The following is a 13,598-nucleotide window of genomic DNA, read 5'->3' as shown; positions in this document are numbered from 1 at the left end:
CGAAATATATATATATTCGCTTGAAACTATATATAGGGTGGTCCTGGGAGTCCCGAGGTGTGATAAATTGTTACCGCGTGAATTTTGCAACCTGTTTTAATTACACTTTCGGGTTTCCAAACATGTACGATATTAAACTATGTGTATAACGCCATGAATACTGTACGCTGTTCGATGACATCTAATGATAAATTTAGCCGAGATAGCGAATCACTCAAAGTTTAAATCTAATACCTGTATATGTACGCACGTATATATGATTTTCGTATCTCATTGTCTAACAACCGAAAATTTAGTTATCCCACGGAGTAAGGTAACCCGCGACGAAATATTACCGGTCCTAGAAGACAAATGGTTTGGGTTTTACGCCGTACAGTGGAGAGGATCGGCGAAAATCTAGTTTCTAGTTCAGCCCGAGGACTTTTGAAATAATATACGACAGTTGGAAGCAAATTTCATTAATTAAATTCAGTAACCTTTGCAATCTCTTCTTCTATTCTTTCGCGTTGGTTTGTTCGGTTTTATTTCGTCTCCTTCTTCTTCTTATTCATTTTATTTATTTATTTACTTTTTTTTTTTATCGTGTTATATCTCCGGCTTTGAAAGTTGGAACGGGGCAGGAGTTGATGAAGTCGCGTGGAATACGTTGAATTTGAATAAACCTGCAGCAGCGGAATCGCGGGAGATTGTTGTCAGACAACGAAAGTAGAAAAAAAAAAAAAAAAAAAAACAGAGAAAGAAAAAGGAAAACAAAAAAATACACAGCAGACGGAACTAAGGTTTTGAGTTTCGCCGTTCGTTGCAGCGGCAGCAATCAGCGCCCGAAAATGTAAAACAAAGCGAAGACAACGAGAATCCGCGGCAGCTTTTACATCCACCAGGGAACGACCCCCGCCATCGCCGTGGCGGCAGCGTCGGTGCGTCGGTGAAGAAAAATAATTAGAGCGAAAACGCGAAATATTATCAGAATTTTAAATTAATGAATTCCTCTTCCACGCTCGGTTTCGGTATTCGTCCTACTGTATTTTCAACGCGGAGAGCGGCCCCACCGACGATACGTCTGTATACGTGACGATTCTTTTGAAAATTTATCGACAAAACTACCTTCCCCGTCATTATTTCAAAACGCATCGTTTCGTACGTGTTTTCTCTTCACGTTGATATGAATTATTCAATTTCGAGTGCAGTATGCACGTCTAATTAAATTAACATATGTACGTACCGCGCCATGTAACATATCGTCATGTAAATTGAAAAACGAGATGAAATAAAACGAACAAAAAAAACTGATCGACCGAATTTGAAGACACTAATTTCAAACTGCGGGCGAAATGAAATTTATAATTTACTGACGTGATATGCACGTGATCTGGGGGAAAAAGAAGGGAAAAAAAACTCACCAGCTATTCTAACGTTGGCTACCGAACTGACGACGACTTGTCTCGTGAGTCGGTGCATCGTACGGCATCTGTAGACTGGAAATTGATCGCCGAATTCCAAACTGTGTACCAAAAGTTCCCCCGTCGGTAGAAGGTGAAATTTTCCATCTGTTGAGGACAGAGAAGAATAATAAAAATTTCAGAAGTAAGAAAATGTTATATAAAACAAATAAATCAGAACACCACTTTGCGTAAATCTGAAAGGTTCAGAATTATTAGGGCGAGAAATCAAAGTCGGATTTAAGTCACACGATGAACTACGCGTATCCGCACTGCTGGATCTTTTTCGGTCTCCTCTTTTCCTCCTCATCTTTCTCTTACTTCATTTTTTGTCGTTCATTTTTTGCTTCTTCTCGGCATGGGTCAAATTGAACATGCGAAAAACTAAAAGCTTCGTTAGATAACGCCCGGTAATTCCGCAAAGGGTGTTCTCGTTCGGTATATATATATATATATATCTATTTATTTTTTTGTATGCACATATATATATACATACACCGCCGAAACAGAACTAGGTTAACGAGTTGAGCCCTGCAAAATCCCAGGGACCCAACATCGCGAATGTCCATCTCCGGGTTTCGCGAGTCCGGCAAAAAAAACAAAAAAAATTGAAAAAAAAAGGATCCACGACTATTATTCTGTCCCAGATTTTATTCCATTTACTTCCGTTATAATCCTGTTTCTTTGGCGCTCTAATTCGCGCCCTGCTGCGCGCTGCGGCGTTAGCATCATCATGCAAATTGAGCTGCGAATTAGAACTACAAAGAAGGAGGAAATAATTTATAAATATAAAGATAGGTAGTAGTTATATAGTCGACAGTTAAGCACCTACACATATAACGATATAAAGAGAGTTCTTTCCTTGGACGTTTTCATTCAAAGCTTTCCGGTCATTTTAGGCGACTGCGATCGCTTCCAAATTCATCGTCATCGCCACCGCACTATACCTACCGCACGAATCTTAGGGGAGAGAAAACAACCCCCAGGATATCCGGTAAAAAAATGAAAAAAAAAAAAAATAAAATAAGAAAAGGAACCTTTTTTCGTTCCATTAATATTATATCCTCCTCCTCTGCTTTTTTTTTACAACACAGCCCTTAACTCGAATAATATTCAACGATTAAAAATCCCCTCCTCTCATTCCAAAATCATCAATCCTATGTGACTTTATTCTCTCCCATTTTTTTCCATTACATAACTGCAACGATTTTTTTCTCTTCCTTTTTATTTTCATATAAATCTAACTCCCGTTCTCGTCAAATTAAATACCATTTACGATGTCCACGGTGGCGGGCACGACCGACACTTTTGTTTTTTCATTTTTTCACTCATTTTTAACGTATCCAGGAATACAAAGTGACTGTATAGGTATATATATATATATATACAATATCTGTATAGTGAGAGTAATATGTTATGCGTGATATTAAATTTTAGCGTGCAACGGTCTGGTAACAATATGGATTTCCCGTGGCGCTCGCGCTTCTCCGTGTAATATGAAGATATTACGAAATTCCCTTCTTTTGCCCCATGGGCGATGCAAGGTATATATTTCGATTTTTTCTCTGTTTTTTTTTTTTATCTAGTTTTTCTTGTCCGCTTTTCGGTCTCAATATTTTTCAATTCTGTACACGCTATACCGGTACCGCAAAAGTGCGATATTATATACAGTCGCACACATGAAGTTACCCCATATAAAGTACCATTTTTATTTCCACACATATTTTTCTACTCTGCAAAATCTGCTGCATGCGGTTCGGATTTCGCGAATAATGAGGAAAAGGGATCGAGCTTGCAGAAGAGCACGAAATTTTTTTTCTCATCCCAGAATTCTTTACGGTATGCACGTCTATCGCAGCGTATTTCAAAATTTTTACAAAAATTATTCACTGTGCTTATCTTTACTGCGATTTTTTTTTTTTTTTTTTTGTTATCAGATAAATTTGAGTACAGTTAATTACGGGGGCAAGAATTTACGTACATACTCATGTGATTGAGTATAGGAAAGAAGAGGATATAAGAAGAAAGAGAAAAATATATTTGCAAGATCGAAAGTAAGTATAAAAATTTAAAAGTGAAAAAAAAAATTGAATTTCAATTACACGGCCTTAATTCTCGCGATGAGCAAATATATTGAGAAACGATGAGGAAAATAGGAAGTAAGAGAGAGTAGATTTGCTCTAACGACTCTAATGTCAATATTTCCTTATGGGAATATCGAGAGCGAGCGTTTTCAAATTCAAGCTCTCGTTATTTCACTATTCATAATATTCGTATAATATCACTCGAGTGTTCACGGAAGTTCGTTTTCAATATCAAATATATACATCTATAATGCAGTGTAGTTGGAAAACTTTATACTTTTCTGTGCGGGTACTTTTCTTTTCTTTTCTTTTTTTTTCCTTCTTCTTTTTTTCTTCATTATAATACACGTATATACCTATACGCATACTTCAGAACCGGCGCTTTTATAGAAAAACTATAGAATCCCGGGTAATGTTAAATAAAATGGAAATAAAAAAATAAACAACGATACATATATAGATTCATCGGTAATTTTTTTGTTTTTCCTTTACTTTTTTGCAACTTTACTTCTTTTTCGTCAATTCCTTTATTTTTCCATATTACCGAAAGCTATGGGTATTAAATAACGCGATGTACTACCTGTACTCCAGAGTGCAGTTTATAACCTACTACCTAGCATAAAATTGCAGTCAGATTCCACGTACAGTCTCCGCAATTTTTCATTCTTTTTTTTCGCATGAATATGACGTAGGTTTTTTTTTTTTGTATTTAAGTGTGCAAACTGAAATAGTCCATGTCGTTGGACGCAGCAGTAAATTTTGCAGAGAAGAAGAACTCCTCTCGTCTTTTTTTTTTTTTGCAATTGTAAAAAATTAAAATACTCACCACCTTGAAGAGACGGGTAGATGTAAAAAGAGGGCTCCTGTAGCCACGAAACCACCCTGACCAGATCCTTGACAAAACTTGGAATAACGCATCGAAGAACTGCAGTGCAACCCCTGGATGCACCTCCCATAACTTCCACCTCGACTTTGTAGGCCTGGGCGACGACTGTGGAATAGAAAAAATAGAAAACTTTCAGTACAACAATTTTATTACTCTCGTAAGAATGCTGACATATGTATTTCCTTCTTGTTCTTCACAAAAAAAAGTGCGATAATTTGTAATATCCTGAATATCGATGTACATAACATACATAAACGGTAGGCTAGTCACGTTCCCTATGAAAGTTTTTCATTTCCAAAATTTATAGTTTTTCTGCGAAGAAAATTCTCATCTTCTCAAAAGTTTTCTTCGCACTCTAAAAATCCCACATATCGATGTGACGTTGAATTTTTTTTTTTTTTTTTTGCGTTCGATTCGCCTTTCGTTCGACATGAAGAACCGGAAGGAAAAAAAAAAACTGATAAACCTAAAATACATTCTCGAACTCCCAAACGAATGTAGGTAGTTTAGATAGAAAAGTTTCAGTCCTTTTCTCATTGAATTTAAACTTTTCGACTGCTGCTAAGAATCTGAAAATCCTACGGGGAAGAAAATGTATTGAAAAAAAAAAACAAGAAATAACATTAATCTACGGTACACGGTAGGTTATGAGATAAAAAATTTCATCCCTTCTTCCCTGAGAATGGGAAAAAAAGAGAACGAAGATAAAAAAAAAAGTGACAGATCGGGGACATAGGTGTACGTTCCTCAGGGTAAAGACCGCGACGCGGTGTGACGTGTGCTTTCAGTTCCGCGGGGGTTGTTGCAGAACTGCAGTGCAACACAATTTATATATAGGTTTAAGGGAGGAAGGAGGAAGGAGGTAGGGAGGGAGGGAGGGGTTAGGTAAAGTTGTTCCAGAATTCCCGTAGGAATTCCATACCCTGCCCCGTGACATTTACGAATACAGATTTTGAACGAACGGTGGTGGTGGTAGTAGTAGTAGAGTGCGACTCTGGCGGATGGGACGGTGTTTGCTTCTGTTCTCAGGAACTGGGTTATCCAGAGTCACGAATTCTCTGTATATATATAGATATTCGAATACGTACAGGTGGTACACGAGAGAAACCGTGAAACTTATTACGGTTGTGTTGGTATCAAGAGCCCAAGGGTAAACGGACGCGAGAAAACAAGCAAAAGCGGCGGTGGGAACGTAGGTATACCTAATCCGTCCTTTGGTTTCGGTAGCGAGTCGCTTTTTCCGGACCCTCTTTTCACGGTGTGTCGTACAAACGTCATTTAAAATCCCCTGTCGCGTTATTTTCCGAAATTACTTTTTATCGGGAGGTATGAAATTTTCCCGATCCTTTTTAACTGCTCTATACTTTTTCTCATTAAAATGGAAGATACCGATTTTAAAAGTTTTATTTTCAAAGCGGTTTACTCCGAAGCAAGAAGAATATTTAGGGATGTGTTTGAAAAGGGATCCGATTTTAGACTTTGGAAATTCGAGGCTTTCGAAGACTTAACGATTTGAAATTAGTGGGAGGTTGGTAAGTTTTTTCTTCGCTTCAAATTTTTAGCTTATGAAAAATTGTCACAATTTTCCGGGATATGCAGGCGTTTAATTTACCGGTGTTACGAAATTCGTCGTCGTCATCGTCCAATTTCTCAACAACTGTAAGAGAAGTCTTATTCCAGACACACATATTTTTATGGCTTTACGAAATTGAGTTTCGACGGTAGCCAATCTTATATGGTATATACGTCAGAGGGTAAAAATAATTATTGCATTTGGTAGCTAGCCAGAAAGAGAATCTCCTCGTACATATATATATATATATATATATGTATACAATAATAATAAAATTGGTTATAGAAAATTCCCTAGGGTATAAAAGTCCCTCGTGGGAAAAGTTAAAAGAATGAGACACTCTAATAAGAAGAACGTGAATCAAATTTGTAAGACAAGAAAAAAGTAAAAGAAAAAAGAAGCAAAGTGATAAAAAAGAATAATCAAAATAACTTGGGGGTCGGTTATAAATTTAAAAAGAAAACTGAACTTAACCTCCAGCCCAGGGATTTGACCAACTCTCGCCTGCTTTATGACCGGACTTTCCGGTCTTACTTCAGCCGGTAAAAATATGAAAAGAACGCTGTGTTACGGGAGAGGTTTTTCTTTCTCGAATATAATAAATTTACAACACATGTCAAAGTTGAAATTGAAGAAAAAAAAAAAAGCAATACATTCTCTCCGTTATCTTCGTTGTGCTATATCAGCGTCGAATATTGTGATTATTAAATGATAATTAGCCGAAAGAATGGGGGAAAAAATCGCGTGTGTGTGCAGATATGGGGACAGAGGGTGAAGTTTATAATCGTTAGTATAGGATTTTCTTAATCTAGTTTACGAAGGTGGGCTCGCTCACCACAAAAAGTTCGTTCCTTTATGGCGGGAGGCTCACAGCCGTTGCGGTTTTGCATTCAGATTGCGTTTTAAAAAAGGTAATTAACTCGCCCAGTTCCGCGCTTTGCACGTTCCCGCTAGGTCAACTGAGCTCCTCGGAGAGAGAAAGAGGTACGGATAGAGAGAGAGAGAGAGAGAAAGAGAAAAGCGTGAGCTTTCTAATCGCTTTGTTAACTTCACCCCTTAAACCCTCGGAGGGGAAAAAACAAAAAGAAAGGCAAAATTAACCTGAAAGCTGCGAAAACTCCACCTGCGGGCCCAAATTACTGTAATAAAGCTGACTACTTAACGCGAGTGATTTTATCCTGATTTATGAAAAATGAAATAAAGAAAAGCGGAACAAGAGAAACTACGCGAATTTTTTTTTTCTCAAATTGCCGAATTTTTCCTATCGACAGGGATACCGCTCAGCCCTCGTCTGTGGCACGTTAGAAACGGAGGGAATAAAAAACGAGAAACCGCCGCCTTCGATTTTTCTTTCTCATCTAATTTCGATTCGGGTCACGTGCGGATCAAGATTTCCTCTTATCTTATCTCTGTACAGCAAATAGAGTCTTGAAAGTTTAGTTCACCACTTAAAACAACCCGGGTTGATATTTAAATTTTGTTATCTCGGAGGAAGAAGATTGGGTACGGCTATTATAAACGCGAGAAGTAGCCCGGTAGACGGTGAGAATCTTTCCCTCGGAAGCGATTCACCTGCTCAAGTGCACCCTGCCACCCTTATTACCTATACCCCGTTGTAATTCACCGCTAAAATCAGGCGTGTAAGTAGTCTATAAAATTTTATCGCCGGTTTAGTTTGATTTTATTGCATGATAAAGAAACGCAGCTTACCCGCTCTGACCTGAACATCTCTGGTCAAAACCTTCCCGACGTCATTACTCGCAACGCATCTGTAAGCTGCGCTGTGAACATCCTGTCTGTACGCAGCGGCCGGAAAGGGTAGTAAAACGAGGGTGCCATTTCTCAATACTCTTCGCACACCTGGAACGTCACTCGCCAGAAGTCCGTCGGCCGTTACCCAATCAATGTTTGGCGGCGGACTTCCGGATGCTGCGCAATCGAGCCAAGCGCCACTTGAGTTTGAAAATTCAATTCTTGACTGCGGTTCGATTAAAAAACTCGGACCCCTAAGGTGTGCGTCGAAACCGCCGACCGAACTGACGACCGCCGCGGCAGCGCCTGCTGAAACAGAGCAAAAAAAAAAGCAAATATTGAGAAAAATCGTTGATTCAAAAATTTAAGTTTTTTTTTTTTTTCTCTTAAATTTATCACGAGGTAGCGAAAAACATATACACAGATATCGATCGACGAACTTTTTTGTAATATAACTCGGTAAAATTGTTGAGGGAAGTTTTTTTTTTTTTTTTTTTTTTTTGCAGGAGAGAGCCTTTTCATCCCTTATTTTGAATACCGCCAGACGAGCCGGCCGCGTTGCATTTTCTATTTTCATATTTTTTTTTTTTTGTTTCCTTTTGTTTTAAAACCACCCCATAGTGGTCAGCTTTCGATAAAGTAAAGCTTTAAGCCATCAGCCTTTTGACAAACTATACTATTATATGCCTTTCGGCTCGAGTTCGAAACTTCAAAGAACGAAAGAGAGCAGAGTTTCGAAACCACCCCCGCCGTCTGGAAGCTTCAACGATGAAGCTTTTATAGCATAACGAAATGAATTTTTTACGAAAGTACGATGAGGACTTTTGAATTTAAAACAAAGAAGAACCAACCCCTTACCGAACGGGTATAAGAAACCCCAGATGAGTTACGCTGCAATTCCGTGCGGTGTGGACTTCTGATAAATTCAATATTAACGAGTGTTATTTGGTGAAAAGAGAAGAAGAAATAAAAAAAAAAAACGTAAAGAATTTTCGTACACATCGACGATGCAGATACGTGTATATCCGGACAACGATGTGCCACGGCGAAATTATTCGCATTATGTACTTCGACCCTCAGAAATTCCATTCTGTTCATCTCCGGCAACATTTGCGGCTTGATAGCGTCAAGTTCTTGTCCTTTGTACAGAAATAGTTCAGCGATTACCGAGGTTGCTGTGTACGTACAGCAACTCACTCGCACATAAGACGTCATTATACAGGGTAGTATCGAAGAACAATTTCGCAACTAATTATCTTCACTTATAACGTCGTCAATTTTTGAAGAACAAGAAAAAAAAAAAAAAATAACGAAAGAAAAAAAGAAAAGAGGATAGAAGATGATCTACTCAGAAGATCATTTCGGTGTCGAATGGGAATCTGATTTGATAAGGGTGTATAAGTAAGGGGTCCTCAATTCGTCCCGAAAAAGGTCCGTGTCCCGGATTTGGGATTGGAGAATATATTTTTTTTTCTTTCTTTATTTTTCCCCTTCGTAAAACAGTTGGTCTTCGAGGAATCGCTGCCGTTCTACTATACGACGACCGGGTATAAGGGTGTCCCGGGTGTATTCAAATCGCATTTTTCCTCTCTACGACGTGCGCGGGGACGATAAGAAAAAAAATGCGGATATTCGCGACAACGTTTTTAAAAACTGAAACGAAGATTCTACGGGATAAACTCCGAAACCCCTCTCGCAACTGTATAGAAATTAGGTCTCGGATGATATGGAAATAATAAGAGGAATTTTGAGGGAGGAAGGAAATATTTGAAATACTCAACGACCGCGGTTTACTCCAATCTGCATCGCGCGGGATAAAAATACGGGGAAGAAAATGAAACGAATAAAAATTTCTCATCGCTTTCGGTCGGATATTTCTAACTGGTACAGTTCACCTGTTTCGCAAAAGTAGAACTGGCACGGGGATGAAGTTAGTTCTTTCGAGTAAAAAAAAATCGTCCTCCCACATCTATTTCGACGGACTATTCGTCGCTTCTCGCTATCAAGATTGTTCTTCGACATCTACTTTCGCCGTAGACAATTTTTCAATAAGAGTGATAATACGGTGTTCTAATTGGCGTTCTCTCTTCGTCAGGACAATACCTTTATCAATCAGTTGTTTAGTTCGTATTTTATTTCCTTTATCTTCTTCTCACGTTTTCTTTTTTCTATTCTTTTATTTTCCTTTGCCACTTCGCTCGTCCCGTTCGCTCGATTCCGAGGAACGTTAGCCGGTAGATAATCAGTCCTGGAGGCTATGATTGATCAAACTTCCCCTACCCTTACCACTGCACTCCCCCTTTTCGCCCACGCGAAGTCCTTCTCGTTTGCGTCTTTCATCCATCATCTGTCGTTTCGTTTCTTCAATTTTTTTTTTTTTTTTTTTATCTCACCTCATCCGCGAACGACTATTCTTCTTTACCACACTTGTACAATTTCAGGACGTCACCGTCCGAGCTGGAACTTATTCGCCCATTTTTGTTATCGCAAAATTACCGGTTTCGATTTTCAAAATGAAAAAAAAAAATTATATCGGTCGAGAGCCGGCCTCGTTTGAGAAGAAGGAGTGCGTCGGCGAGGCGTGGATTAGTCGGTGATAAAACTGATCGACGAAATGGGGTACGAAAATGTCGATACACATTTTTCGAATTCCCGGGACCGACGGAATCATTCGGTTTCCGACCACAATTCTTTATCAATCATGTCCTTTCCATTGAATCTCTACGAGAGTTTCAAAAGCAAGAGAGAGATCTGGAAGTAGAATCCCCGGATAGTCCCTTTCTTCTGCCTCGCTTTCTCTCCCTCCCTCTTTTCGTCGTTCCCTCTCCGTTCTTTATCCAGTTCCAGCTGCCTCCGCGACCCCCCGTGAACTTTTTCTTCTTCTTTTTTTTTTTTTTTGCTGGTTGAGGTTATATATACCTATAGATGCGGGATCCGAAACACATTTCGATGTAGATGAGGCCACTTCGAGTTATTCTTCAATTCTGAAGGATGAAGTTCCTGCCGACGTGACGTTGCCGCCGGGTGTTGTTTGCATGATTTTTATCTCTTATATATACCGAATTGATTCCTCTTGAAAAAGAAAATTTATTCCCAAGTATCTCACCACCGTGTTTCATAGGCTCCTTAATTTTCTTTCCGATCATATCTCAATATATGTGCATATATTAATTCTTTTTTTTTTTTCTCCGTTTTATACAGATTCGAAGGTGATCGAATTTTCTTTTTCCTCCCTCCGTCCTTATTAAACTTTCCGATCGATTACCGTTCGGTAAAAAATAATCAACGAAATGAATTGAAAAAAATATAGCCGAATTTGGATATTAATTTTATTTTTTTTTTTCATTCGAATGATCGAACGTTTCGATGCGATTTTCAGATTCATAGAAATATAATTCGATGGCGTCTAGTGTACGACGAGGTGAGGCAATAGATTGCAATTATCATTCCGGTTGAGTAAGCCTCGTAATCGGGAAGGCTTACGCCGGCTGGCAAATTATTATTAATTGCATTACCAGGGCTTACCTACTCCAACGGTTTCGACCGCACAGCCGATTGGTTACGTAATTTAGGAACGTTAAGCTCTGACCAAAGCGCACAAGAAGGTCCAGTTCCATTAGAACTATACGTATAAGAGAAAGGTCCCCTGTACCGTTTCGTTTTTTCAAGTCTCTCGGTAACTTCCAATTTTAGGAAAACTATCGGTAATTGTATTTCATCAATTCCTGATAATCTTCGTTTCTTTCTACGAGATTTATCATCGATCTTCACAATTTTACAATTTTTTCTTTCCGGGCCAAATTCCTAAATCCTTTCGACAATTTTTTTTCTTCTCTTTTGTTGCTCTATCATTCAAGTTTTAAATTTGTTTTAATTTTTCAATTATGATTCCATACACGCTTTACCATTAAATTTCCTGCTTTTTTTTTCCATCAGCCTATAGATATCGGATAAACTTCCGGATGGGTCATTGAACGCGATAGTTATAAAGTAGATGGATGCATGGAGAAACTATTATTCGGAATTCAAGTGAAAGGTATAGTAGATAGGTATAAACCTATATGTATTTGTAACTATAACTTGTAAGGGAAACTCCGTAGAAACTCAATAGCAGAATGTAGGTAGATAGGTATAAGGTGGGTATATACATGGCGAGTTGGATTTGGTTGGATAGTAAGATTGAATTTGCGAACTTGGAATTGAAGGGGATGAGTATGGGACCGAGGGACTCTTTGGTCGGCGGTATACGTCGTCGGGCATGCTTTCGCCATGGCAGTTCGTGCCTACGAGACAGTGTTTGCGGATCGGATCAAGATGGCAATTACTTGATCCCGAGAGAAAATGGTCGCTCGTATACGTGTTCAAACACATATAACACACGTACGTAACTACTACATAAAGCAAAGAACGTCAATTCCTCCACCTCTTATACCTACTTCACGGCGCCGACGACACTTCGTTGACGCAACGATCGAGTGCACCTATAGTTTGCCCGGACCGGCCGAGTTTGCATAAAGACTTTATTTCCGACGGAACGTAACCCTCTTCCGAGGAAAGCGCGAGAAAATCAAGAAGGAAAAAAAAGCTCCTCCGATCTCCGACTTTATCTTCGAGACAAATATTTCAAACTGTCGAGATCTCGGATCCCCTGGTCAATTTCTCTGATTGTTCGTTGAGAAAAAAAAGCAAAAAATTATCGACGAATTTTTTAATCGGTTCCTCCAAAGTGTCCCAAATTCATTACACCCATTTTTTTATTCTGCCGAGGCGTGCGATCGATCCCGAAAATTTTCGCGGAGCACCCGACGCATTCGGTTAAAAATTTACGACCGATTTCAGTTTGAAAAGTTCGTCCGGATCGCAGGTATGCGACTCGGAGGAAAAGTAGCGCGAAAGACGTAGGAAAGTAGCAGGGGTGGTCAGACGACTTCTTGTCGCGGCTACGGACGAGTGGTAGTATCGCGTAAGCGAAGGGAAAAATACGTGGGATGTTGGAAAAAAATGTGTGTACAGAGTGTGAGTAGGTAGTGAGGGGTAGGTAGATAGGTTACACACCGCGTACACGTGCTACACAGACGAGCGAAACTTGCAAAGTAGTGGAGAGAACAAGACGTGCTCAAGGCGTAAACGAGTATAAGATGCATGCCTCAGCAAAGTGTCGCGAGTTGTTGGGGGAAGGGTCGATACCCTTTTGTTACCCTTAAGTTGTACGAGTGCAAAGGGGATGCCGATTATCTACTTCACGGAACAATGCTAGACTTGTTCCGTCTGCAACGCTGCTAATTCGTGACTAATCGGACGCTTCGAATCTCGGGCTTTTACTAATTATCTAAAAAAAAAAATCTTTTTACGTATTTAAAAAATTATGTTTTTTACATTTTTTTTTTCCCCCCTCCCCTCCCAACTTCCAAGACATCGTGCCAACGACATTCTCGCCGTTTTGTCGGAAATTATTTTCGACCAGAAATTTTATATCACAATAACGTGTACCTGTACAGTGATATTTCTTGTAAAAAAAAAAAAAAAAATCAGCTTAGTCGGAAAATATAATACAAAAACTTTTTACCGTACTTTTTATTTTATTGTTTCACTTTTTCTTTTTTTTTTTCAATTTATTCGTTTCCTTCTTTCTTTCTCATTTTATTTTTTTGTTCGCCACGGAACGAACCGGATAACGAATAAAACTGGGAAATAAAAGCGTGCGGCTCGAGCGTACACACGTATGGTGCATGTATAGTCCGTCACCGAGCGAAACGCGGTACCTACAGGTACAGGTATTTTTTCGCTTGCGTCAATTTTATTTTATCTCGAATCGCTTTTTTTTCTTTCTCCAATTTTTTGTTTTTTCTTGTTTTTTATTTCTG

At 39.0% G+C, this 13,598-nt stretch overlaps 1 protein-coding gene across 14 annotated transcripts in view; it reads right to left on the bottom strand.

Annotated features, from left to right (window-relative positions):
- Positions 1 to 13,598, bottom strand: part of LOC105684990 (Down syndrome cell adhesion molecule-like protein Dscam2) — a 92,556-nt gene that overhangs the window by 37,605 nt on the left and 41,353 nt on the right. For 13 of the 14 annotated variants that reach the window (XR_007279893.1, XR_007279894.1, XR_007279895.1 and 10 more), the window contains exons 2-4: positions 7,693 to 8,043; positions 4,350 to 4,514; positions 1,401 to 1,547 (exon numbers count right to left, since the gene is read on the bottom strand). Coding sequence is in view for 10 of the 14 variants with exons in the window: in XM_048659730.1 (XP_048515687.1) it covers positions 1,401 to 1,547; positions 4,350 to 4,514; positions 7,693 to 8,043 (663 nt within the window). In the remaining 4 variants the exon portion in view is untranslated. The remainder of the gene's footprint in view (positions 1 to 1,400; positions 1,548 to 4,349; positions 4,515 to 7,692; positions 8,044 to 13,598) is intronic. The other variant, XM_048659721.1, reaches the window with a different exon arrangement.

Source organism: Athalia rosae, chromosome 8, assembly GCF_917208135.1.
Source record: "Athalia rosae chromosome 8, iyAthRosa1.1, whole genome shotgun sequence".
Lineage (NCBI taxonomy): Eukaryota > Metazoa > Arthropoda > Insecta > Hymenoptera > Athaliidae > Athalia > Athalia rosae.
Note: the sequence above shows the minus strand (reverse complement) of the source record. Positions and strands in the feature narration are given on the sequence as shown.